Consider the following 24,805-nt stretch of genomic DNA (forward strand, 5'->3'; position numbering starts at 1 on the left):
CAATATTGAGAATAGACTCTGCACGATCTTAAAGATGCATCTCCAAACAATCCCGTTTTCATTCAAAATAAATCACACAAGGAATTTGGAAGTCTCACAGCTAGGGAAGATGTTTTCACGTTGGGAAGTTAATCCTCATAATTGAAGGGACATCCAAGAGAATTTTTCTTGACTTCAATCTTATAATATTAAATGCCAAGTAGAATATCAGATGGCGTTCCATTTCAAAACTTTTGAATGCATATGATAAGAACCATAAAGCTCAACCTTCCTTAGTGGTTCTTAAAATTCATGGCAATTCAAAATAGTTTCAAACCAATAAATTAAAGATGTCACTACACTTGAAAATCATACACCAATGAAATATGTGGCACCAGAGTCAATTTCCTTGAGCAAGGAAAACGACACCAATCCATCGTTTATTCCTTTCAATGCTTACGAATTGCTATAGAGACAAGCAGTTTCTACGACAAACCAGACCACATGAAGATGAATGGACCATGAAGAATATAGAATTTTGACCCCACAATACTCATGTACATTGTTTTCTTTTATTATCTAAAGATGAAGAGACTCCAAATATGGTTCAATAGGATTTGGAGTCCACAAAAGAAAGAGACTGCCTACTTCTGCTTATATGGGAAAATATTGGTTGTGCTAGCTAAAATAACAGTGAACTCACAGCTGGATAGTTCAATTATCTTCTTTTTATTCCATCTATTCATATGAAGAAAATAATATTCCTTATGTCAAACTTTAGAGAGGGCAGCCCACAATAATATTATTTTTATTCCTAGCCAACTTATGAATGATATAGTCAAAAATATGTAACTTAATAAAATAATCAAATTCATTTGTTTTGATAAACTTTAAGCCAAAACTGAGTAGGAGCTAGCAATACACATAAACTCTCTCAATAGAATAGTCAAAATTATATTCTTCCAACTTTCAAAACAATGTCGCCTAGTAAGACGCCAGCTATGAATTGTCAACAAATACCAAGGACTCTTTGCAAATTTGTCGCCATCAGAGTCGTCACAAATTTTGAAATCCAGTAGTTGAAGTATATAGTTGCAAATGAGTGATTTTTCCAAACTACAACTAGGGTGGATAGTTTTTACCACCAAAACTGATCTTCTCAAGAGGATTTGCATCCTTAAGAGGCTGAGGTGGAATGAATTCCAACTCCAGAATCACATGGGTTTCAAGTAAGTAAAGAATAAAATTCAACATGCCTCAGATGAGCGTTCACTTGCTCTTTCATAATCTTTTGAGAAACTCTTCAAATTCACCCTTTCAGCTTCCCCCTCTCTTCATATTTCCCTTTTCTTTTAATTTTAAACTTGTGATAATAGAATTGCCCTCTCATATTTTTCCATTGACATAAAGATGCCATTTCAGACTTAAGAACTAAAGACTTTATAATATAATTAAATCAGAATTCTAATTATTTAATTATATTTCTAGGCGATATAAAAAGAGACATTACAAACTCCACTCAACGGGACCCCAAAATAGAAACAGAAAAATAACTCTTTCTTGGGCTACCATATGTACAACTATCTTTTGGGAGGGAATTCATGGGTTGTCATAAGTTGTAACTCCCAAAATATTATGCCAGGGAAAGGCAGTTTGAATGTTCACTTGAAAATTGCCTCGAAAAATGTATTCAAAATAATATAAGGCTGCAATATTAGAAGGTTACCAAATTATTCAATAAAATAATTCCCCCTTTATTACAAAATTATTAACCTAGGACATTAGAACTAAACTGTTACAAAAATTAAAATAAATTAATTCTAGGTGATGCAAGATAGCTCTCATAGCCCAAAATGCTCCTGCATCAGACACTCAGGCTAGGAATTGTTTTTGTAAATTTGGATTCACAAAATGAAGTTGAGTTATAGTACCACCATTTCGGATTGCAAGCAATCTTCAACAAACTCCATCACTGAAATTGGCACACTTAAATCTGTTCTTCTTTCTCTTCTTTGAGTACCTAGCTGGGACAAATGTCCTTCATTGACAAATCTGCTCTATACTCAATCCCTTGAATGTGGAATCAATTCCACCATAAACCGACCACTTCCTCCAAGTGTATCTCATATTCTCCTCTAATCTTGTGGGATTCATGTAATGTCCCCTCTTTGAATTAGATTTAATTATAAATAATAATAATAAAATTAAAATGCAAAGGAACAAAAATATGATTAAAATTAAAACATAGTAATAAAATTTAATTAAGTTTAATAAATGGTCAAACAGCATAAAACGAAAAGTTGTAACTCCCTCAAACATGAGAAATAAAGGGACAAGAGAACCTCATTTGAAAGGAGGATGGGGGAGGAAGAAGAAAGAAAGGAGCATGTGAAACAAGGAGGGATTAATGGAAGTAGAAGGAACATGCAAATATGATGAAGGGTTGTAAGTCTTTCAAAGGGTGATAATTACTAAAGGTGCAAAGGAGATATCAACTGTTTGAATGGATATCTCTTTCCAAAGAGATGTATCTCCTCAATGAGATATGAAGGTATAAAAGGAGTAAGCAATTAATGGAAGTGGATCAGCAAGATGAATCATTTCCCATAAGATAGAGAGCAAAAACCATGAAGGAGACAATTCCAATTCATCACAACAGGTTTCTAGTTATCATTGATTATTGTTACCAAAACCTATATTTGATGGTATACATGATATTTCTGGCAAACATTGTCTTATATATATACATGCTGCTTATGCATAATAGAGAATGCTTAAGTCTATGTTTATATGAGAGAATAAAATATCCTTGATTGTTTGAAATCCATTTTTGTTGGAAGGGCTTGAGGTGTAAGCATAAGGGGTTTGAGAGGGCTAAGTAAGTAGGTCATCCTAGAGTTGACCATACTGGCTCTTAAGACTAGAAGGCACTTACATAGAAGAGTTGAGGAACCCACTTACGACCTCCGCCCAGCTCCACAAGATGGTACCTGACTTTAGGGAGATGAGACATTGTTAGGGAAAGGAAGTACGATCAACCCACTAAGTAGGCCACCTCAGTGGATGTCCATATTGACTGCCCACCAAGGCCAAGTGGAGTCTAACATGCACTCCACTGTTGGGCGTAGTGTAGAAATGGCTTTGGGTGGACCTATCATGTCTCTTCCTCCAAAACCTAATATGCATGTATAATAATATTATGGATAGTAGTTGAATGCAATGTGATCTTGTCTAACCCTAGTAATTAAATATAGATATATTGTATATGTTTCTTATGTTATGATTGTAAGATTCAAATTCAAAATCACATTATTTAAAGAGATAATTTACTTGGTAAGATGTAATCCTAACCCTAATTAGTTGCAATTGTGATTCTAGGGCAAATTAGGAAGGGGATATTAGAATTCAATCCACCATCGTTTGGCCACGTCCACCAAAATGCATCTACATTAAACTCTGTAACACTATACATATCCTTCTTTGCATACCAATCATGTCTAACAAAATCTTTCTGAATCATCCATTTCAACATAAAACTCATCATTTTCAAATTCAATGTAATATGAATTTACCTTCTCATCACTCATTGCATCTTCAACCTTGTCTTCAACATGATATGCCACTAATTTTATGCCTTCAGAAATACATATTGGTGCTACAAACTCTTTATTTACTGTTGGAACTTTGTTGCCGTCCCCTTTTATGTTCTCCATTACACTCAATTTTTTGTTGGTGCTGCAATTTGTAATCTTGTTCTCTACGGCTTCCAATAAACATTCATCATCTTCAATTTCTTTGTATTCGTCCTCTTCTTCTTCCTCAGTTGTCACATGCATGACACTTCGCTGCTTCTTGTTATCCTACATTCAAAACATCATTAGAAAGAAAAAAAAATCGACTTCAACTCTTCTCTTTGCTTCTTTTCTCCTCTTAATCTCTACTTCCATTTCTTTTACTTGTTGCTTCATTTTTATCATTTGAACTCTCACATTCTTGTTCTCATTCTTAGATTTTCCAAAATCTTTTGAATTTCAAGTCTTGGAATTGTTAGAATCCCTTTGATAATAAAAGTTATTTTCTTTTTTCTCTTTTCCGTTTTCAAGGCCTCACAAAGCCTCAACAACATAATTTCTTATAAAACCCTCAGGTTTTATACATGTAAACAGCCTCACATTCAGTGATCTGTATACAAAACCCTCTTATAACATTCACAAATACTATAATAAATTGCCTCCTTCAGCGATCTACTCACAACTGCAAGAACCTCAGCTTCTCAAACCCCTTGAATAGTTTTTCTTGCAGGTTGCATATGCACATGCAACAAATCTCTCACACAATCCAACCCTTAGGTCTTGGTGCAAACTACCTCACATAAGTGGTTCTACCTGCACACTCAGGAACTCTTGCTCCGATACCACTGATGCAAAGGGATGCTCTCCGTCCAAGTCTAAACTAAAATAAATCAGCAAACTCATAAGAGAATTCAGATATAGAATATGCAAACAAAATATAGACTTCTTAATTGAAAAACAAAATATGAGATTGATTACAAATCCTTAGGCTTCACATCCAATACATGCAATTCTGATTACGATGTCTTCACAACCTGCAAGAAGAAACTACAACAGCAAAATACCCTTTTGTTGATGGTGTTTTCATGCACAATCGAACACAAAATAAAGTATTGAATACTCTATCCTCTCTTGAACAAAGACTTCTCAAATGCTGAAGATTAGCAAAATAGGATCACTTGAGATGACTCCAAGGTTCTCGATGTCAAGTCTTGACATGTTGGATAGCTTTAATGGTATGATGTGATCTCCTGTATTTGCAAGGGGTCTTACGTAATTGTTTTTCAATTCAAGTTTAATGGTGTGACGTTCTTCGAATTGTTGTTCTCTTCTACTTCTACCGATCTTTGAAAAAAAATGGGACCTGATCAAGTGCTGAGGAGATGCATCATGAAAACTTGAATTAAGCAAAGTTCTATGCTACAAGCAAGAATAGTAGATACGAATGTAACTTTAAACATTTCAATTTAAATGGAAGAGAGGTTTAAAAAATACATTTCTCCAGATGCCAATATTCTGAACTTTCATAACTTTAACAATAGACCAGTGAGGACGGAAAGTACCATCGAGGCACTTTTTCGCCCAACCATGGACTTACTAGTCCCCTGTGCCATATCCAACTGGATTGGCCCGACCCTTCGCAGGGAGTAACGAGAAGTTGAACTCATGCCATCCGAGACTTGGTGTATAATCCTACATAGCTCCCTAGTTGGTCATACACTATAGGATGCCCCTGACTAGTATGACCTCTGACTGGGGTGTATATCTGGACTATACAACTGATTGACGCTCATAATAAGAGCACCACCTTGGCAAAAGTTTTTCAATAGATGCAATCACACTTAAGTGTGAAGTCGAGTTCCACCCTTCTCGGCTGCATCTTAAGGTTCTAGGGCATAGGTCTAGAAACAAGTAGTTTTAACTTATGATTGACCATATCTGTACCCATATATAGACTCTTGGCCATACAATAGTATTACATGATTTTGTCATCCACACTAATCCTTATATGAGGTTTTGTTTAATCTTTCTCATAAATCATTGCATAAGGTATTAGAAAGATAACTAACCCCCCCCCCGGCTAGATTAGGAAAGGTAAATGATTTAAGAGCTGCCAACTGCCCATATAATCTTTAAGTTTTGAATGTACATCATGTATGACATGACTCTGTTGTCATTGCAATGTTAGAGTGTTTTTTTATATAATTGAAATGCTAACTGCATTACGGTCACTGTTGTTCGGCTCAAACCCATTTTTCTTTCCTAAGCTAGGGTTTTTAGTTCCAACACATGCTAGAGAAGGTTAATTTTAGTTTAAAATAATCAGTCTCACTACTGTCATATATTCAGTTTTGGCTAACTCTAAGACAACTTTAAACAAGAAGGTGAATTCTTCATAATATGAGTCTTTTTGGTATGCATACCTTGTAATCTGAGTGATATTATTCTGCAAATTTTTAACCAATTATGCTTTCCAAAGTCTTCGGGTTATAACCCACATATATATATATGTGTGTGTGTGTGTGTGTGTGTGTGTGTGTGTGTGTATGTATGTATGTCTATTCCTTCATGTAGTTTTAGATAGTTAGGCATTTATACCTATCCTACACATTTCAAAATAAGAAACTAAACCAGCCTTATTGTCCTTTCTCAAATACATCTTATTTTCTGTCAAAATAATTATTCTCAGCTATTATTAATAACACAATGTGTCATAATGTTCCAGCTTCAAAGATTTTACTACCTTTCTTTTTAAACATCTACTCAGCCATACATAAAATTATACAGTGAATATTTTCTTACTGTCCACAACATTTCTACTCAGCTGTACATCATTATACCTAGAGTGGAATAATTTTATTAACAAAACCATTCCACGTCCAGTCATAGTATTGTATGCTGAAATAAGAATTCTTGAATGAGCACAGTTAACTATAGCATATCCCCTTATTTCACAATGAACCTGAATTTCTTTTATTAAGAAGGGTTTAACAACAAATTTAGCAGAGAGCCAGTACGTATATTCTTTTAAATCTACAAAACACTCAACTCACAACCATACCATATGGGAATGGAAAACGATATGTAACTATACTCCTTTCCTTAACATATCTTTCTAAATTTTCAAATTCAGAAGAAAAAAAAGTAAAGTCAAGTCATTCTATGCTGGCTTAAGCTACATGACTTGAAAGATTCAATGAGATCAAACTTACTGGAGTTTTCTGTGAAACCCTTCCACTTTCGTGACCCCTATTCTAAGCTTCTATCAGTTCCAGAATGGTAGCCATTCAACTTCAATGAATAACAATGTTGGTATTCGCAGAGCTCCTAATATTTTCCAAAACCAAAACTCCCGTGAATAATTTGTTTGCCCTTAAAAATAGAATGCCTATATGCTTCACGATCTGGATTAACCTCTCTTTTCGCCGTAAAAATCACTCCAAATACATGCATGATTCCTTCACAGGAAAGATAGAAGAGTCACGCAAAAACTTCTTCCTTATTTTGAACCTTCCAGAAGTAGCGATTTTCTTCTGTTTTGATTTGCTTCCTTTTCTTTTTAATGATTCTCAAAAGAAATGAAATATATATGCCGTGGAAATTTATTTGCACATCTTTCCTAATATTATGCTTGATGAAATTTGGGTTTTACGATTATTTCTCATTTATATATACCACCATTCGATACATTTGCCTTATGCCAATATGAGCTTTAGCGGCTCAAGAATTAATTAAGTTAGTCTATTTCAAATATGAAAGCCCCCCCCTTTGCACACTTAGCTTTTATTAAAATAGCCAAAATAGAATTGGCTTAAGCATTATAAAAAAAAAATGAACCTTACATTGAAAGAACATAAGCATTATAAAAAAAAAATGAACCTTACATTGAAAGAACATAAGCATTATATATATATATATTTATGTTATCAAACATGAGCCGATGCATTTTTTAATTTAATTAATAATAATAGATAGATAGATAAATATAACAAACTAACTTGGAAACCAATCGATGACTTAGAGTCGTGAAATCTTAAAACCTCTAAACAGACCAATTAGGGTTTCTAGATGGCATGAGTTCTCCCTCTCCTTACCTTCCGACGTGATGATACTTCCCCTCCCTTCTCAGAGGAGGACGGACTCCTGCACACACTTGGCCAGTTCAACCAGTTAGCTCAAAATCTTGCCATAATTTTGACATGTTCAAAATATCATAATGTTAACTATCAAACATCAATCTAACAATTATGAGTCATCAATTCATTGTTCTGAGCACAATTAACATCATTCAATTATACATAAACATTTAGGGCATCATCATTCAATTAAAACATGAACATCTAGGCCACATTAATTCAATTAAAACATGAAACGTCTAGGGTGTGATTAAACATCTCGCAAATATAGCATAGGGCACACATATAACATGGCGTAGTCATAGCATATAAACAACTAGGGCACAAGTGGGATGTAACACTGTGAAATGGTCACAACACCTTCCAATCTGATTCCTCTTGTTTTCCCTTCACATTCAAACCTTGCAAAAATTTTGAGTGTGAAATTTAAAGAATGAGACGCATAGTTGGCAAACTTTACATGATTTATATTGAACTATTGTTTTGGTAACCCCCCAAAAGGCTGTGGCAAAACCAAGAGAAAAGCATACTCTCCATTTACAAATTGCTTTTAATGTTTTTGAATGCCTTTTCAAATTCACCTACTAACATGCCAAGAATAATTGTCCACTATTCCATCAACTCGACTCAATAGGACCCCAAAATAAAAACAGACAAATAACTCTTTCTTGGTCACCCATTTGAACAACTATCTTTTAGGAGGGATTTTATGACTTGTCCCAAGTTGTAACTCACAAAATGCTATGCCTAGGAAAGGCAATTTGAATGTTGACTTGGAAATTGCCTCCAAAAATGAATTTGAAATAACATAAGGTGGAAACATTAGAAGGTAACCGAATTATTTAATAAAATAATTGGGTCTTTATTACAAATTTTTTCACCTAGGAAATTAGAACTAAACTATTACAAAAATTAAAATAAATTAATTCTTGGTGATGGAAGATAACTCTTACAGCCCAGGATGCTCTTGCATCAATTTTAAAAAGGAGGATCGTGGAAACTCATTTCATCATTTTGGATTGTCTATTTTCAGAGAAACCCTTTGTGGGAGTTTGAGTTGTTGTTCACTTAGACTAAGACGAAAACCCCAACATGAATATTGGTATTGTGGACAAAAACGCACTTAATCAATCCTTGGCAAACAATTTTAAAAAGGAGAATCTTCAAAACTTATTTCATCATTTTGGATTGCTTATCTTCGGAGAAACCCTTTGTGGGGTTGTTGTTCACTTAGACTAAGACGAAAACCCCAACATGAATATTGGTTTTTGTGGACGAAAGGCCACTTAATCAATCCTTGGCAAATTCATACAGGGTTCATAGGTGTGCAGGTTTGTAATGTCCCCTCTTAGGATACTAAAATATATTATCTAAATTTAATAATTGAACTTTCAAGGTGAATAATAAATGGAGAATGATTATAATTTCCTTGAATTTCTGATATAAAGTCTGATTATAATCTTTTGATCCCTGCGAGAATAGTAGACGTTGTCTCTACTTATTAATCTTTAATTTCATGGGTTTATGGTGTACAAGGAGAGGAATCGCCACCTCTAAAGGTCTTTTAAACAATCTGCTATGAATTGACTCAATAACTAAATTCTTCCACTTATCAAATATAATCTTATGAGATGGCGATGGAATGATGATTGATTTACTTGATCAGCCTGATCGCTTGTCTGATCGTCTATGTGATGGCGATATACTCTTAGTTGGTCAATCTAATATTTGTTCTGTCCAATTTGATTCTATTAATATGCAAAGATATTTGTATCGGTGTGGTAAGATTTTCGGTTCGTATGAAGGCTTGCCTGATTTACTTGATTATGACAACAATTCTATAAGACTTTTAGATATGAATGCTTGCCTGATATATCTTATGATTATAGAAATTCAAATGGCACTGTATCTGATTTGTACCACTTGTAAATATGCGTCCAAAGTCAACAGGCTGCTGCTCAACTAGAGCGAATCCACAAATGGATGCCAATAGAAAAGAAAGATATTCGATGATCGTGGAATGAATATTGATCCTGTATTAAATATCTTGGTACTGATCGGTTGCATCCCTTTGATTTGAAATGATGGTATCTTTCCGTAATCGTGTCTTCTCATACATATTTGTTATGGTCTAATTGCACTCCTTACATGAATATTAGTTACCTGTTTTTATTTACACCTCTCCATTGTATGTTTGTTATCGGTTTTGTTCTTAATCGCTGCCCAATGGAATGGTTAGCTGCTAATTGATTTCCTTAATCATATTATCGACCTTGCTCCTTGATATGGAATATCGAATCGTCCTTGTCCAAAGATATTAAGTGTTGAGTGATTTATGATGAACACTTGATCATAATCAGTTGGTACATATGGCGATAATGTTTATCGGCTTGCTGACTCTTATTAAATCTCTTGACCATCTTTTATGGAATCATCACATGGTGATAACAATTGCCGGACTATGTTACTCATTATTTCCATTATCTTTGCTTCGTATGTTAGACGATATGGATGTATACATGACTGGTGCATAAGAGATCTTCATGTATAATGATCATAACTTTAGTATGTTGTATGCCCTTAAAGCCTTCATTCCTTGATTATGAGAATTCTTGTCTTCACTTGTACACCTTATTCTCCATTTTGTACGTGGATGCTTGATACGAAAATCGTGAAGTCTTATGAATAAGACGATTTTCCATCATGTCTTCATGAACTTCGTCTCCATGGGGACTCGCTCAAAGTTGAATGGTCTCAGTAGGTAATGCTCATGGGAACTGATCTTAGTTCCAGGAGGGGACATTACAAGGTTCATTTAGGTTTTTGCACGGTTTGAAGCAAATTGATGTATCTTCAGATTCACAATTCTGTCGGGTACAAATTTATTGAAGATTTGTAAACAAATAATAAATTTGTGATTAGTGTTGTGTGTGCGAGGGAAAGGGCAGAAATTACAAGTGCAGTGTGTGCACAAGAGATAGATAAATATTATATTTTATTTTTGTTGAGAATAATTCCCATCTTTACTTGTTTTGGAAGAAGGACGATTCGCATAATTGAAAGGCTTGAAGCCTTATTTTGAACATAGCCGTTGTGTGATAGCAAAGAAAATGATGTGGTAGGTTTAGGGATTAAAGATGTAGTCAAAAACTCCAACACAACATTTCAAGTGGTTAAAGGCTAAGTCACATGGTTCAAATTGAAATTCGAGTTTGGCAACAATAAAATTCAGATTAAGTTCGGCAAGGGTAAAAATTTGGTTTAAATTCGCCTTATATAATTTTATTTATTTTCAAATTTAAGTAATATATCCAATAAATTATCAAAATAGTTCAATATTGCTAAATAGATTTGAAATCATTACAAAAAAGATGACACATTCTAAAATATAAACCATAAGAAACATGTGAAATCACGATTTTGATGTTTGTGTAATGTCCCCTTTTCCGCTCTAGTTTGTTTTGGGGACTATTGGCCATTTCCGAGACCTGTTGGTCATTCAGAGGCAAAAATAAGGGTTTCCTTTTTTCTAGGAGGATGCTTTGGCAGTTTTGGTGGCTTGCATGTTGGAATTTTACAATTCTGATTTTGGATTTCTTTTGGGCTTTCAGAGAGGTTCACGATGGTGTGACATGCAACTGAATCCAAGGACTTTTCTGAACTTACTATTTTTAGTAAGTGGGGGAAATGACAACTTATTTTTCTAGGTTTTTTGGGGTTTTCAGAGAGCCTCGCGATGGTGTGACATGCAAACAAATCCGAAGACTTTTTTCGGATTTACTATTTTTAGTAAGTTGTGACGGTTGCTCAAAATGTAGTTAAAATGCATTTGGACACACTTACTATTTTTGGCAGTGCTATTTTTGGCAGATTTCAGTGGTCCAGTTTAGTGGCTATTTCTGGCAATACAGTTTTCAGTATTTTTGGGCCTTCAGCTCACTTTGGCAGTTGTTCAGCACATGGAAAAAGTATTTTAAATATTTTTTAATGCCCCACCTAGCCTAGGCATATGACATAGGTATTTTTGGTTATGACTTAAGGGCACCACTTGAGGTGATAAAGTATTATTTTATATCATAAGGTTTGGGTGATTTATTGTTCAGGGAAAATATTTTATAAAGTGAAATATTAATAAGGCAAGATGGACGCCTTATGGAGAAACAAGTTAATTTTATAATATATTTCACTTATCGACCTTGGGCACCACATTATTATTTTATTGTCATTTTTATAAAGTATATTTGCTTCTATGTGAAGGTTGACTTAGAAAGGAAGGGAATTGAAATGTAATTTCAAAACAATGTGCATTTGGGTTTGGCATCCATTTGGAGGGAATGTGAATTTGAATTTGGAGACACAGAGTCTATAAATAAGAGTGTTGGGCTCTTGTTTTTGGTATCCATGAATATTTGCAACGAAGTGTTGCCGGAATTTCGATTGATTGCTTTAGGGAATGCTTACCTCCTAGCTGAATTTTAGCTTTTTGCTTGAAAGATAGCGACTAGTTGAGATTGTGAGACTATTCTTTACTCAAAAGAATAGATGGAGTTCATTGAGGAGATTATGTTTCTGATTTTGGTGTGGAGTGTTTGAGATGCAGGTTGCTAGTTTTGTCAGTGTGGCTGTAGGTGTGATTTATTCCCAAGTCTCTATGTGGATCTCTGTTGATTCTAGGTACTTTCTCCTAGTCTTTCTCAAGTCTAGGCGACATCTATTGCTGGTTTGCTGGGTTCTTCTTGCTGATTTGGGTTTAATAGAGCAAGTCGAACTTCATGCCCTAGTCATACTATGCTGGAGAGGAGAGTGCCTTGGGTTGCGTGTTAATTGTTTGCTCAGTGTTTGTTGCTGTTTCTCAGCTCTATCTGAGTCGCCTCATGGCTAGGGTTCATTTGAGTGTATTTTGAAGTTATTTGGCTGGGTTATGAGTGAGTTAGGAGTGAATTTGTGGAGTTTAGTGTTGCTGGTCTGACTTTTCCAGCTTGCTGTTCATGTATATCAGATTTTAGAATTTGGAGTTTGGAGTGATTTTTGGGATTGTGAGTTCTTCGGTATTGTGGGAAAGGAACTGATTATCATTTGTAGCTGTTAGACTTGTTATCAGCACTTGATGTGCCATTTATATTTACCTTTGTAATGCTGATTAGTAATACTAACAACAAGTTATATTGTGAATTCCTCTTAATTTCCCACTGAAGAAGTAGAAGAGGCTAGCTTGCCGCCTATCTTATTTATTGTACTGCTGTCCTCTTGCTGAATAAGCGGTTGAGTAGATTGTTGTTATATTTCAGTCCTCTCACTGAATAAGTGGTAGAGTGATTTGTTTTTAGAATTGTAATGATTGTCCTCCTGGGGAAAAGTGGTTGAGTGATTCTTCTCAGTTGTTCTTGCCCACTGGACAAGTGTAAGGGGTTGGCTTGCCGCCTTGCATTGTATTTCAGTTGGTTATTGGAGCTAACGATCCCCTATTCAACGTATGCTCTCACCTTCCCACATTGGGCGGAAGTGTTATCTTTCAACAGTATTGAGTTTATATTTCCTAACCTTGACGGGTGTTTGTGGTGTTTGAAAATTGAAAAATTTGAAAAAACAAAATTAACGGGATATTTCAGTTTGTTTGTCAAAGAAGTACAAACAAAACTCAAGACCTTAGAACATAAAAAAAGATGTAAGTTATCAAGAGCACTTGGCTTAGATGGTGTAGCATCATCATCAGTATCACTACCCAATTCCTCATGAAAAAAGAAGTGTCTTCTAAAATGCATTGTTGTGAAGAAAATGTGGATTCATTTGTTGATTTGTTCATGAACAATTTTAAATTGCTGTTAGTGTAGATAAGATGTCCCAATTTTTCAGACAACATGTTCCTCTTTTTGGAATGGATGCGGTCAATGCAACTCTAGTTCCTTTCACAAGCTGATGAACTTGCTCCTGACTCAATATTTGAATGGCAAAGCGTTGAAGCTTAGGATTTTGTGCTTCATAGCTCATCCACCATCTATAGCGAGGTACCTTGTATCGTGTCGTATCATATTTGTTTGCTGCTATTCCAAACATTCCTTCTGCTTTCTTGTATTTGCAACATTTGTCTTTGATTGGAGCTGTAAGTGTTTGATCTAGTTCAAATCTGCTAATGGCTTCATAAAGCCCTGCCATAATTTCTCAATCACCTTGTCTATCAATATGAAATAGTTTATGCTCCAAATAGCAAGCTACTGCATGTAAAGGTCTACACACCTCTTTCTTTAGAGGCTTTGAAGACAACTCTTTTGTAGAGGTTGAAAGATTGAGAAATTAGTTGACGTCAAAGGTTTTTGAAAGGCAATAGGTTGCACTATATTGAATGATGGATGGTTAGATATATGTCAACGACCACTAATCAATGTTTTGGTGGCTTGTCTAGAAGGTGTTTTTTTTTTGAAGGTGATTTACACCATGAACCAAAAGAAAACTTCCAAATATAGATTTCAAATATTAGAGGAAGTCATTCTTGAAGTAGGGTAAAAAATATGGTTTAAGTGGTAATTGATGGTCCAGCAAATTGTGTGGGAGTTGGGAAACTGCCCACAAATATATTGAGTCCATGTGCAGCCCATTATTTGGATTTGTTGTTTCATGAATTGGCTGAATTCTCATGGATACATGAAGTAATTCATAGAGGGAGAGCATTTGTAAATTTAATAAGAAATCATCGTCTCACATTGAGTCTTTACAACCAACATGCATCTAGAATGTTGTCGAGGCCTTGTGACACAAGGTTTGCTTCATTTTATATCACTTTGAAAAAAATGGTTGAAGAGAAAGTAGCTTGAGATCTGTTGTTCCAATGAGTGGGAAAATTCAGTGCTTTCTAAATTTGCTAAGGGGAAGAACATAGAGCAAACTGTTTTAAATAGCAGCTTTTGGGAAAGTGAAACAAAGGTTTTTGGGTATATGTGGGCCAATTGTTGATGTGCTTCCTACGGTTGAATGTGAGACTCCTTGCCTTGGCATGCTTTAGGAAAGCATGGATTGTTGTAAGGAATCTATTCAAAGAGCACTAAATAATGTGGAAGTAGAGTACATGGAGATATGGGAGACTCGGATAGGTAATTCCAAATGGAAAATGGTGCACACATCTTTACATGCAGCAGCTTGCTATTTGGGCCCTAAGCTATTTCATATTGATAGACAAGGTGAATGTGAAATTATGGCAAAGCCATTAGCAGATTTGAACTAGATCAAATAGTTGCAGCTCTAATCAGAGACGATTCTTGGAAATACAAGAAAGCAAAAGGGATGTTTGGAATAGCAGTATCCAAATATGATATGACACGAGATGAGGTACGTAGCTATTGATGGTGGATGAGCTATTTAGCACAAACATTGAGTCAAGGAACAAGTTAATCATCTTGTGAGAGGAACAAGAGTTGTTTTGATCACATCCATTGCAAAAAGATGAACAAGTTGTCTGGAAAATTGGGAGATCTTGTCTACATTCACAGCAATTTAAAATTATTCATGTACAAATCAGCAAATGACTTCACATCTTCACAACAACAAATTTCAGAAGACATAGTAGTTCTAGTTGCAAATCAGCTTGACTTGTTTGAAGCTCTAAAGTCCTGAGTTTTGTTTATACCTTTTGGAAAAAAAAAATAACATGTTCACAATCGTGATTTCACATGTTTCTTCTAGTTTATATTGTATAAATCTGTCATTTTTTATAATGATTTCAAATCTATCTAGCAATATTAAACTATTTTAGTAATTTATTGGATATATTATTTATATTTAAAAGTAAATAAAATTATGTAAGGCGAATTTAATTCAAATTTTACCCTTGCTGAACTTCATCCGAATTTTGTGGTTGCTGAATTTGAATTTGAACCTTGTGACTTAGGCTGGAGGGTATATCAGTCAGAAATTGTTTTGAATAGAAGTGGTTTCTAACATCTAAGTTGAGAAATTTAATTGTATATTGGTGTTTTCAGCTGAAACAATAATGATTGAAAGCTGTTTGTTAAATTGTCAATGTGAAATCGATGGAAAATGTCATGATTTGTATTGAATTTATGGTTCTTAATATTAGTAGCAGTAACTTTCAGCACCTTCACTTAGAATAACTTCTTACCTGATTTGTTGCGAAGTGTTTGATGAAATGCCTGTGAAGCATAATTAGTGAAAATTGCAAGTTGTTTATAATATTTCTGGTAGGGGTTCTTACAATCTATACCATCTTCTACTCATCAGCGAACATAAAAGTCATCTGACATTGTGCTTACCTTAGATGCTACATTCAATTGGTTGTTAGTCATAGAAATTGGTTCATTATTAGCAATTGAAAAATTTGAGGATAATAATTTAGCAATGTAATCCTTCCTCATTGTTTCAATGGAGTCAAGGCATCCATAAGCCTGCTGCATATCTGTAAGTTTGAAATCAACCCACACCAGAGTAAAACCATCATAAGCTTAAAATAAATGTCTACATAAGCAGGTTTGTTAGGTCTGAAAGCCTTCGGAATTTTGGAAAAGGGAACAACAAACTTGTGGTTTAGGCTCATCCTTGACTTGCCATCTTGCCTTTCGATTTTTGCCAATTTTTGGACAAGTACAACAGGGTCAACATTAATTGCACATCATCTTCAAAAGTAGTCACAAGGTCATTCCAAGAAGCAAAAGAATGACCTCAAAAACGTTCATACCATCTCTGTGCCTTTTCACGTTGGGATGTTCCAAAGAACCTTATCCACATGCCTTCATCTTCATAATAGAAATTGTCCATTAAATTTGAAAATGCAGCAACATGTATATCATAACTGTCAGTCTAGGCATCTGGTTGTAGACCTTGGTTGTCATGGTTTGGCTTTTATAATCAACCCAAGATAAGTCTAGCTGTTTTCTAATGGTATTCAAGGTGAATGATAGGGGATTGAGTAGCCTGTTTTTCATAACAACAATGTCATTGATGGTTTGCAATAGCTTGATCCAACAGATAGTAAGCAACATATCAATTACACAAGTATGCATCTTCAGCTTCTTTGGATAAAATCAATGAGTTATAATATTAATACGGAATTACTTCGAGAACAATATATGGCACTCGATAGTCTTTTGTCTAAACAAATATTCACTATAGCTGCTTCAGAGATATGGGTAGTCGATTGATTAAACATTCAAGTAATGGAAGACCGACAGCGATAAAGATATTAGTGAGTCAGCGATGATACGAAGCAGTGATCAATTTCCACCAGATCGACAATAACAATCAGCGATGAGTTCCACGTAGGAACTAAGTGGTAATAACTGATTGTTGTGATGTTTTCACACATCGCCCCATTGCAAATGGGGACCCCTGCTTTTTGCTTTTAGGGTTTGTTTTTTAGGTCTTTTAGGGTTTTGTTCGTTAGCCTTTGCATTTTGAGTGTCGCCAAGGGGATCACATGGATAGCAAGTCCTGCTTGAGTGATGTCCTGATCCTGAAATTTGGCCGAGTCTGAAAGTCCTGATCCTGAAATTTGGCTAAGTCTGGAATGTCCTGATCCTGAAATTTGACAAGTCTGGAAACTGAAAAACCTCCAAAAACTAGATTTTGCAATATAACTCCTGGAGGTCTGAAACCACTCTCAAACATCCTGAAAGTATATATGGAATATAACTTGAAGTATAAGAAAGAAGAAAGATAGAAGGAAATGTCACTTATAGAGAGTTCAAAAGGTCAAATTTCTCTCCTATCCTTCACTGAGGATCCAGAGCGCATTTCGCTCCCGTCCCTCTCCAAGGGACCAAGGCGAAGCGCTCCTGTCCCTCACCAAGGGTCCTGGGCGAAAAAGCTTATTGGAGTCATTCCTGACCTTGGTTGGCTAAATTGAGACATCAAAGGCATGGTGGAGGACGAAATGAACATGATAGAGCATCCAGACTTGATCAAAGACGATGAAATGATGGAGTTTTTGTCTAGAAAGGTAAAAGCGCTCCTGTCCCTCTCTGAAGGACCAGAGCGATTTTCTTTATATGCACAATTTTAGACCTTTATTGGACATTAACTCTTATTCATAGCGTGAAGTAAGATGAAATCTTCCCTAGCAAAAGAATTTTGAGATGAAAAGTGAGACAATTTGGCTTAGAGGGCAAAAAGTGCTCCTATCCTTCATTGAAGGACCGGAGCTTGATTTTCAAATTTGCACTGTTCTTGCAGGATCAAGACAATTTTATGATTTGAAGAGACCAAAGAAAACATGATTTATCCATTGAATATAATTTAAGTGGTCCACAAAGGAGGAAATCAACCCAAATGACAAAAAGTGCTCCTGTCCCTCACTGAAGGACCATGGCGTTGTTTCAAGTTTCTCCTCTTTGTTTGATATTTTATGGCAAAACTGGACCTGGATGGGAAGGACAAATGATGTTTTATGCCTTAGACGCGATTGAGGGTTTAAAAGAACAAAGAAATACACCAAGATGTAAAAAAGTGCTCCTGTCCCTCTCCAAGGATCCAGAGCGAATTTCGCTCCTGTCCCTCTCCAAGGGACCAGGGCGAAATCTCCAAATATGCCCATTTACCTTGCATTTTGAAATGATATTTTTATTACCAAGACTCAAGAAGTGGTGAAATGTGATGTTCTACGCCTTGAGGGTAATTTGAAGATTAATGTGATCAAGAATTTACACAAGGACTCAAAAGTGCTCCTGTCCTTCACTGAAGGACCAAGGCGATTTTTATAAAATCAACAATTTCCCTCCGAGATTGTGCTAAGGCAAGGTTGTGCGAGATGGGAAGGATCTTCTAAAGCATGGTGAACAAAGATTTGACTTCAAAATTTGAGAATCCTAGCCTAAAAATGAAAAAGCGCTCCTGTCCATCATTGGAGGACCAGGGCGAAAATCTTGGGAGAGCTTATTTTGCCTTGCAAAAACAAGTTAAGCATGCATGGAACAAGTGAAAGAGATCATTGCTCACCCCACAACAAGAATCGACAAATGAAGGACGAAGAAATAAGAACAAAAGTGAAAAAGTGCTCCTGTCCCTCACCCAGGGTCCAGGGCGAAAATGTCATAAGGCACGTCCCTTCTAAAAGATCAAGTGAATTAAACTCAAGACTCCAATCAAAAATGTCATTTTAAAATGCCTAGATGAAGTTTTGAATGTGAAAATGAGGAATGCAAGGCCTAGATTGAGAAAAGTGCTCCTGTCCCTCTCCAAGGGACTAGAGCGAAGTTAAATGGCATTCATTATTTTTTACCATATTTGGGCATTAATATCCTCCAAATCGCATTAGATGCCAAATTGCTAGCTTCGAAATATTTGGAAAAATTAAATTAAATTGGCATTTAATAAATTAATTTTGAGCCTTAGAAAATTGAATTTTTATTATAAAGGCAATTAAAATTAATTTTTGTGAAATTAAAATTTACAAGTTGAGCGCACAAGGCATTATTTTGTCTTTATTTATCAAGTCGGCCTCTCCTTTTTGCAATTTTATTTATTATTTCACCTTTTATTTGCTAGGTCGGCCTCATGGGTAAGTGGAAGGTGAGTGCTCTATATATTGGAGGTGTTTTTCACAGTTCAAGTCATTCACTCATTGCTTCAAGTGCGAATTTGGAGGGCAAATTGGAGAGGTGATTTTCTTGCTAGTTTGGAGGATAATTTCCAGATTTTTTGAAGACATTTGAAGGCGAATTTGCAAATCTTGAGGAGTCAAGTGGATTTGTTCTTTTCCAAGCTAGAGGAGGCGTAATTCATCAAAGGGAGGACTATAATCTAAGCTTGTCCATCAAAATCCGGTTTTCTTCCTTCATTTTTTCAAGGTTTTGTACTTAAATACTCAAAGGAGGAGGTATGAAGAATCATTTTTGAAGTTCTTATTCAAGACTTATTATGATCCCATTGCAATTTTGTGAAGTCTAAGTCTTGAAGATCCAAATTCCATTCATTATTAATTTGAAAATGTGTAATTCTTGATTTATCATGACTTTTTTCAAATTAATATCTTAAGTTTTACCTTTGAAAGGTCTTAAATTTCATGCTTTAAGGTTTGATGCTCAAAAGACTAACTTTAATATTTTGTGTAGGCATCAAATGGAGATCCCGGAGTTGGAAAATCAAGCCAGATCAAGGACGGTCTCCTCCAGGGCGATCAAGCAAGGACAAGGGTGACCTCCTCCAGTCAAGCATCGACAAGGATGGCCTTCTTCGGACTAACATCATCAAGGGCGACCTCTTCTAATCCAGCATTCCAAGGCGAGGTACATCAATCATCTTGCACATCAAAGACAAAAGGAGTTAGAGCAAGGGTTTGTTGAAGAAGCAGATAGTTCCAGAAGAGTTAATTAAGGCTAACTTCTCAACGTTACCAAATTGAGTATCAACCAAGTGTCAAATGAGGTGGCATCCTAGTCATCACTTCTGCAGTCGGATAGGTCCACCTCAGCGTGTCCAGATTCAATGTACCTAACTTATGGAAGGTGGCACAAACTCCGATGTACCTACCCCAACTATTCATTGGTGGAATTTTCTAGAGAGGACATGTGTCCAAGCAATACAATTATTTCATTGGTCAAGCATTAAATGTTATGTAATGGTTGTAACAAACCCTAATTAGGGTTTTCATTGTAAAATCTTGGCCATTGATCTCAAATTGATCTCAGCCATCGAATTGTATTAAGGGCACTATATAAGCCTTGGCATTTCATTTGTAAAGGCAATAGATAGAAAAAATAGATAGAAAGCAGTTGGAAAGGAGTTAGTGAATAGAGAGTAGTTAGAAGGTGATTAGCAGTTGATAGAATAGCAATTAGAGTAGAGTAGAGAGAGAAGGCAAAGATTGTTGCCAAGATGTTGTTGTAAAAGACTTGTAACTTCATTGAAGAAATGGTGAAATTTATGGGTCGATTCGACAATTTGCATGGTCTCTATACTTCTCGTATTTGATTTCGTGTTATTAGATGAGTGGAAGAAATGTGTTTGATTGATGGTGAAATTCGTATATCCATACTACTAGCAGTTTGTTGATTGCAGACTTGCCTTGTGTAGTCAACTGGAATCATTCAGCTTAAGCTTAACTTCAATTGTCGCTTCTTCATTGATATGCATCAACCTGATGGTGTCTATGCCTGCAGTGATGATTTGAACATCATAAAGCTTTCCTTCGAAGATCGCACTAACCTTGTGGAGATGGTCCTGGGATGTCAAAACAAGACTTAGTTAGAATTTCATCTAAGATCATTCATTGCTCCTACATTCTTAGTGTTAGGATTAGATCCTTTCCTCACCCTCATCTTTTTTCTTTTTTTTCAAATCTAAGGCAGTAAAATCCTGTGTTCTAGCAATATTCAAAGCAAATTAGAAGTTCAGTCATCAAGTGTAAGTCCCCTTGTGATTCCAACAAATCACATCATACCACAGAGAGCTTATCCACACTTAGAGATCCTACAACGAAGAACCTTGGAGTCATCCTGATTGATCCTTTTCCGCGATATCTTCAGCAATCAGAGGCTTTACTCAAGAGAGGATAAGGTACCCTTAGGTATTTTATTCTGTGTTTGATAAGTGTACAAAATACACGTCAACACCGACCAATATAATGATTGAAACCGATGCACTATAGTCTATGAATCGTGATATGCTTGGTAATTGAAGGAAGCGATTGACCTACAGAGGGATCATATGCCCTCTTCGACAAATGACAAATTCACATAGTAATATATATAGCTAATGGGCATTAGAGATATCAATTATATACTTATAAATTATTATAACCATTATGCAGGCGATCACAGTCTTAGGAGGATAATTATCGATCCCTATATCTTCACGATACCTGTCCGTGTCTACCATGCAGAGGAGGAAAGATAGAAGTTCATGCTTGTTCTATTGCCAATAGGAAATACGATCTGCTAGGAACATAATACCAATGCAGTAAACAAGGATTAATATTATTATCATAATAAACATTTGCTATTAGTCAAGGCACAACTAATAGTCACTAAAGTATGAATAAGACCGATGGTTCTGAGGAGATACGATTAGATCAAATGTACCATTTTATTATCAAGGAAAGTGTCGCTAAATAATGTTACCGATCAAGGATATAAGAAGGCCATTGATCACACTCCCTAAAGGGGGGGAACATCCATGGAGGAGATCAGATCAGATCAAAACTGTTATTAAGTTCCAGACAGTAACATCTTTGTGCTTGGTGATATGAATAGGAAAGGGAGATTATAGATATATGTATTGTACATACCTAAATAGACATCAATTAAGAAATGATTGGATATTAAGGCCACGATGGAGCTTGTGCAAGCAATCATTAAGGAAGAGGGAAGAACATGGTGCATACGGAAGGAGCTTGGTTCGAGCCAGGGGACTTTGTCTGGTTGTTATTGGTTTGCGCTCAACTTGTATCAAAAAGTCTCCGAGAATTCTGCACTAGAAAGTATGAATAAATTATATAGAAGACTTTATTCTATTTTCCAGATTTGTAAAACAAATGCAGAAGCATATGGATTTCAAAGAATTGATGTTGTTCAATTAATCAAGGAGACAAAGCTCCTTTAAATAGAGTTACAAAGATGATGTTTCTAAAAGAAACAATCGTTAACTAGAGGTGAAATTAGAAACAATTTAAATGACCATTAATAACACAAAGAGAAAGATATTATTCTAATACCCTCCCTTAATGGTCATCGTTCTAATTACCAAGAGAAATAATAGAGAAGGTTGCCCCCTTATTCTCAGAACACGCTGCAACAGAAGACAAGAGTCTGCCACTAACTCTGCCACTTGAGATGAGTCTGCCACCAACCCTCCCAGAAACTGCAACACTTCTGAAGATACCCAAAACAACACCAACCGTCCAACCTGATGTTGGAGAACTGTCCCTCCCTGTAACCAGAGACACACCAAGAACAATTGTCACGATTTTGAGCAAAAAATCGGCAAACCCTCCAAACTATTGCAGATGAGCAAGATGCCCGAAAATAGACTGCAAACAAGAGACTAGTGCAGATGTTCGCACAACTCCAGGTGCGACTAAAAACAGACTGCAGCAAAGTACAATTTTTGAGGAAAAAATCATGAACCCTCCCATGATTTTTTTTTACAGGGACAAAAAATATTTAAAAATCCACAGATAATTTTTTAGGACAAAATTATTAAAACCCACAGATTTTTTCATGGGAAAAAATATTAAAACCCATCAGAATTTTTTTTAGGTAAAAAAATATTAAAAACCGAAACAAACATCGATGCCCATAAGCCATCTTCACGCTTTTCGAGGCACAAAAAACGAGGTACTAAGAAGTTGCTAAGTGCACAAAACCTGATTGCCTTCCAACATCCGGGTGGTTAGAGAAGCCATTTGCACATTTCCCAAAAAAAATTCTTGGCTGACCCAGAAAAATCCAAAGACAACCCACAAATTCGTGCAAAAAACCCAGAATCTGGATCTGCGGGCTCGAAAATCGAGGCACGAAAATCGAGACAACTAGAAAAAACGGACAACTACCCAGATTGGGGTTCGAAAAACCCACCAAGAATCTGCAAGAATAATTTACTTTCGATGAAAACTGGAAGGTAAACACCTTAATCGAAAATTTCAGAGGGTCGTGGAAGCCATGATTTGCTGAGAAAAAAAATGGCGTCGCCGAAGGTGCAGGTCGCGACGCGTTTGCAGGTCGCGTCGCGTTGCCGAGGGTTGCAGGTCGCGACGCCGAAGGTTGCAAATGCACGGAGGTCGCGGACAGGCGGAGCACCAGTCACGACGACTCTGCAGGTCGCGCACCAACACGAACACCGCTGAACACAGGTCGCGACGGCTCTGCAGGTCGCGCACCAACACGAACACCGCCGAAAACAGGTCGCGAAAAACAAAACGCGACTGTACAAACCCGAGGTAGTTCACAGGAGCTAGGCAACTGAAAAACCCTAGATGGATTTTTAAAAAACCAGAAATAATTTCGAAAATTTCCACTAATTGGAAATTAGAATTAAAAAATTTTTGAAAAAATTTCTCCTATAGCTTTGATACCATAAAACAAATGCAGAAGCATATGGATTTCAAAGAATTGATGTTGTTCAATTAATCAAGGAGACAAAGCTCCTTTAAATAGAGTTACAAAGACGATGTTTCTAAAAGAAACAATCGTTAACTAGAGGTGAAATTAGAAACAATTTAAATGACCATTAATAACACGAAGAGAAAGATATTATTCTAATAATTTGGATTATGTATTATTTACTCATAAGATAAGTTCTCCTTCCCAAACTATTCTTAGAATTATAAATTAAATATTATAATAAAATGTCTTCAGATTCATAAAATTTTATTCATAAATATATTACTTTTCTCATTTTTAATCTGGAATTGTTGTCCCAAGACAGAATTATGATATACCCCAAGGAGGGGACATTAGAAACACTTGCAAAAGATTCATTTCACAAGCACAAGCTGACACATACATTTAATAGCATTGAAAGTTGCCAGTTTTGCTTTTTTGAACTGTTGGTCTTTTTTGAAGGTGAAGGGTGCAAAGGTATGAAGGCATTTGCTAAGTATTAGGGGAGGGATGTAGCTTGCACAAAGAACATTTATTGATGAAAGGGAATATTTTATAAGAAATTTCCGAGGTTGTAAAAAACTCAAGTTAAATTTTTCTTTTAGTGGATTTTGTGCTTCTTTTTTATATTTGTTATATTTATGCATATTATAGGGTTGATTACATACTTTAGGGGTACATTTTCATTTAATTTGTTTTCCTAATAACAAAAACCTATTAGAATGATATCTAGTTCAAGTTTAGTGGCCCCTAAGTCTAATAGATAGTTCAAATATGATCAAGCATCTTGTCAATGGACATATGTTCTGATGATCGAACAATCACTAGGAGGTCGGGCTTTTCTTCAAAGTTGTAGTCAGTATGGAATCTAGTGTAAAAGCTTGTATAGTCGAGTGAAAGCTCACTATTGTGTTATGATTGACCCTGGAATTGGATTTAGTCAAGAGCCAAATAAAAAGTGGTTGCCTAAGGAATATATTTTTATCACGCATTAAATAACCAAAAAAAAAGCAGATGTTATGAATGAGCAAAATTAAAATATTATCCTTCAGTGATGAAAGGATTAGGGAAGTGACCT

General features: G+C 35.8%; 1 protein-coding gene across 3 annotated transcripts in view; it reads left to right on the top strand.

Moving 5' to 3' along the window:
• LOC131078969 (DNA gyrase subunit B, chloroplastic/mitochondrial) overlaps positions 1–24,805 on the top strand; it is a 208,969-nt gene that overhangs the window by 181,457 nt on the left and 2,707 nt on the right. For 2 of the 3 annotated variants that reach the window (XM_058016827.1, XM_058016828.1), the window contains one exon: positions 19,741–19,914. The exons of the other annotated variant lie outside the window; for it this stretch is intronic. In XM_058016827.1, the coding sequence (XP_057872810.1) occupies positions 19,741–19,914 (174 nt within the window). The remainder of the gene's footprint in view (positions 1–19,740; positions 19,915–24,805) is intronic. 3 annotated transcript variants of the gene reach the window in all.

Source organism: Cryptomeria japonica, chromosome 8 (genome assembly GCF_030272615.1).
Source record: "Cryptomeria japonica chromosome 8, Sugi_1.0, whole genome shotgun sequence".
Lineage (NCBI taxonomy): Eukaryota > Viridiplantae > Streptophyta > Pinopsida > Cupressales > Cupressaceae > Cryptomeria > Cryptomeria japonica.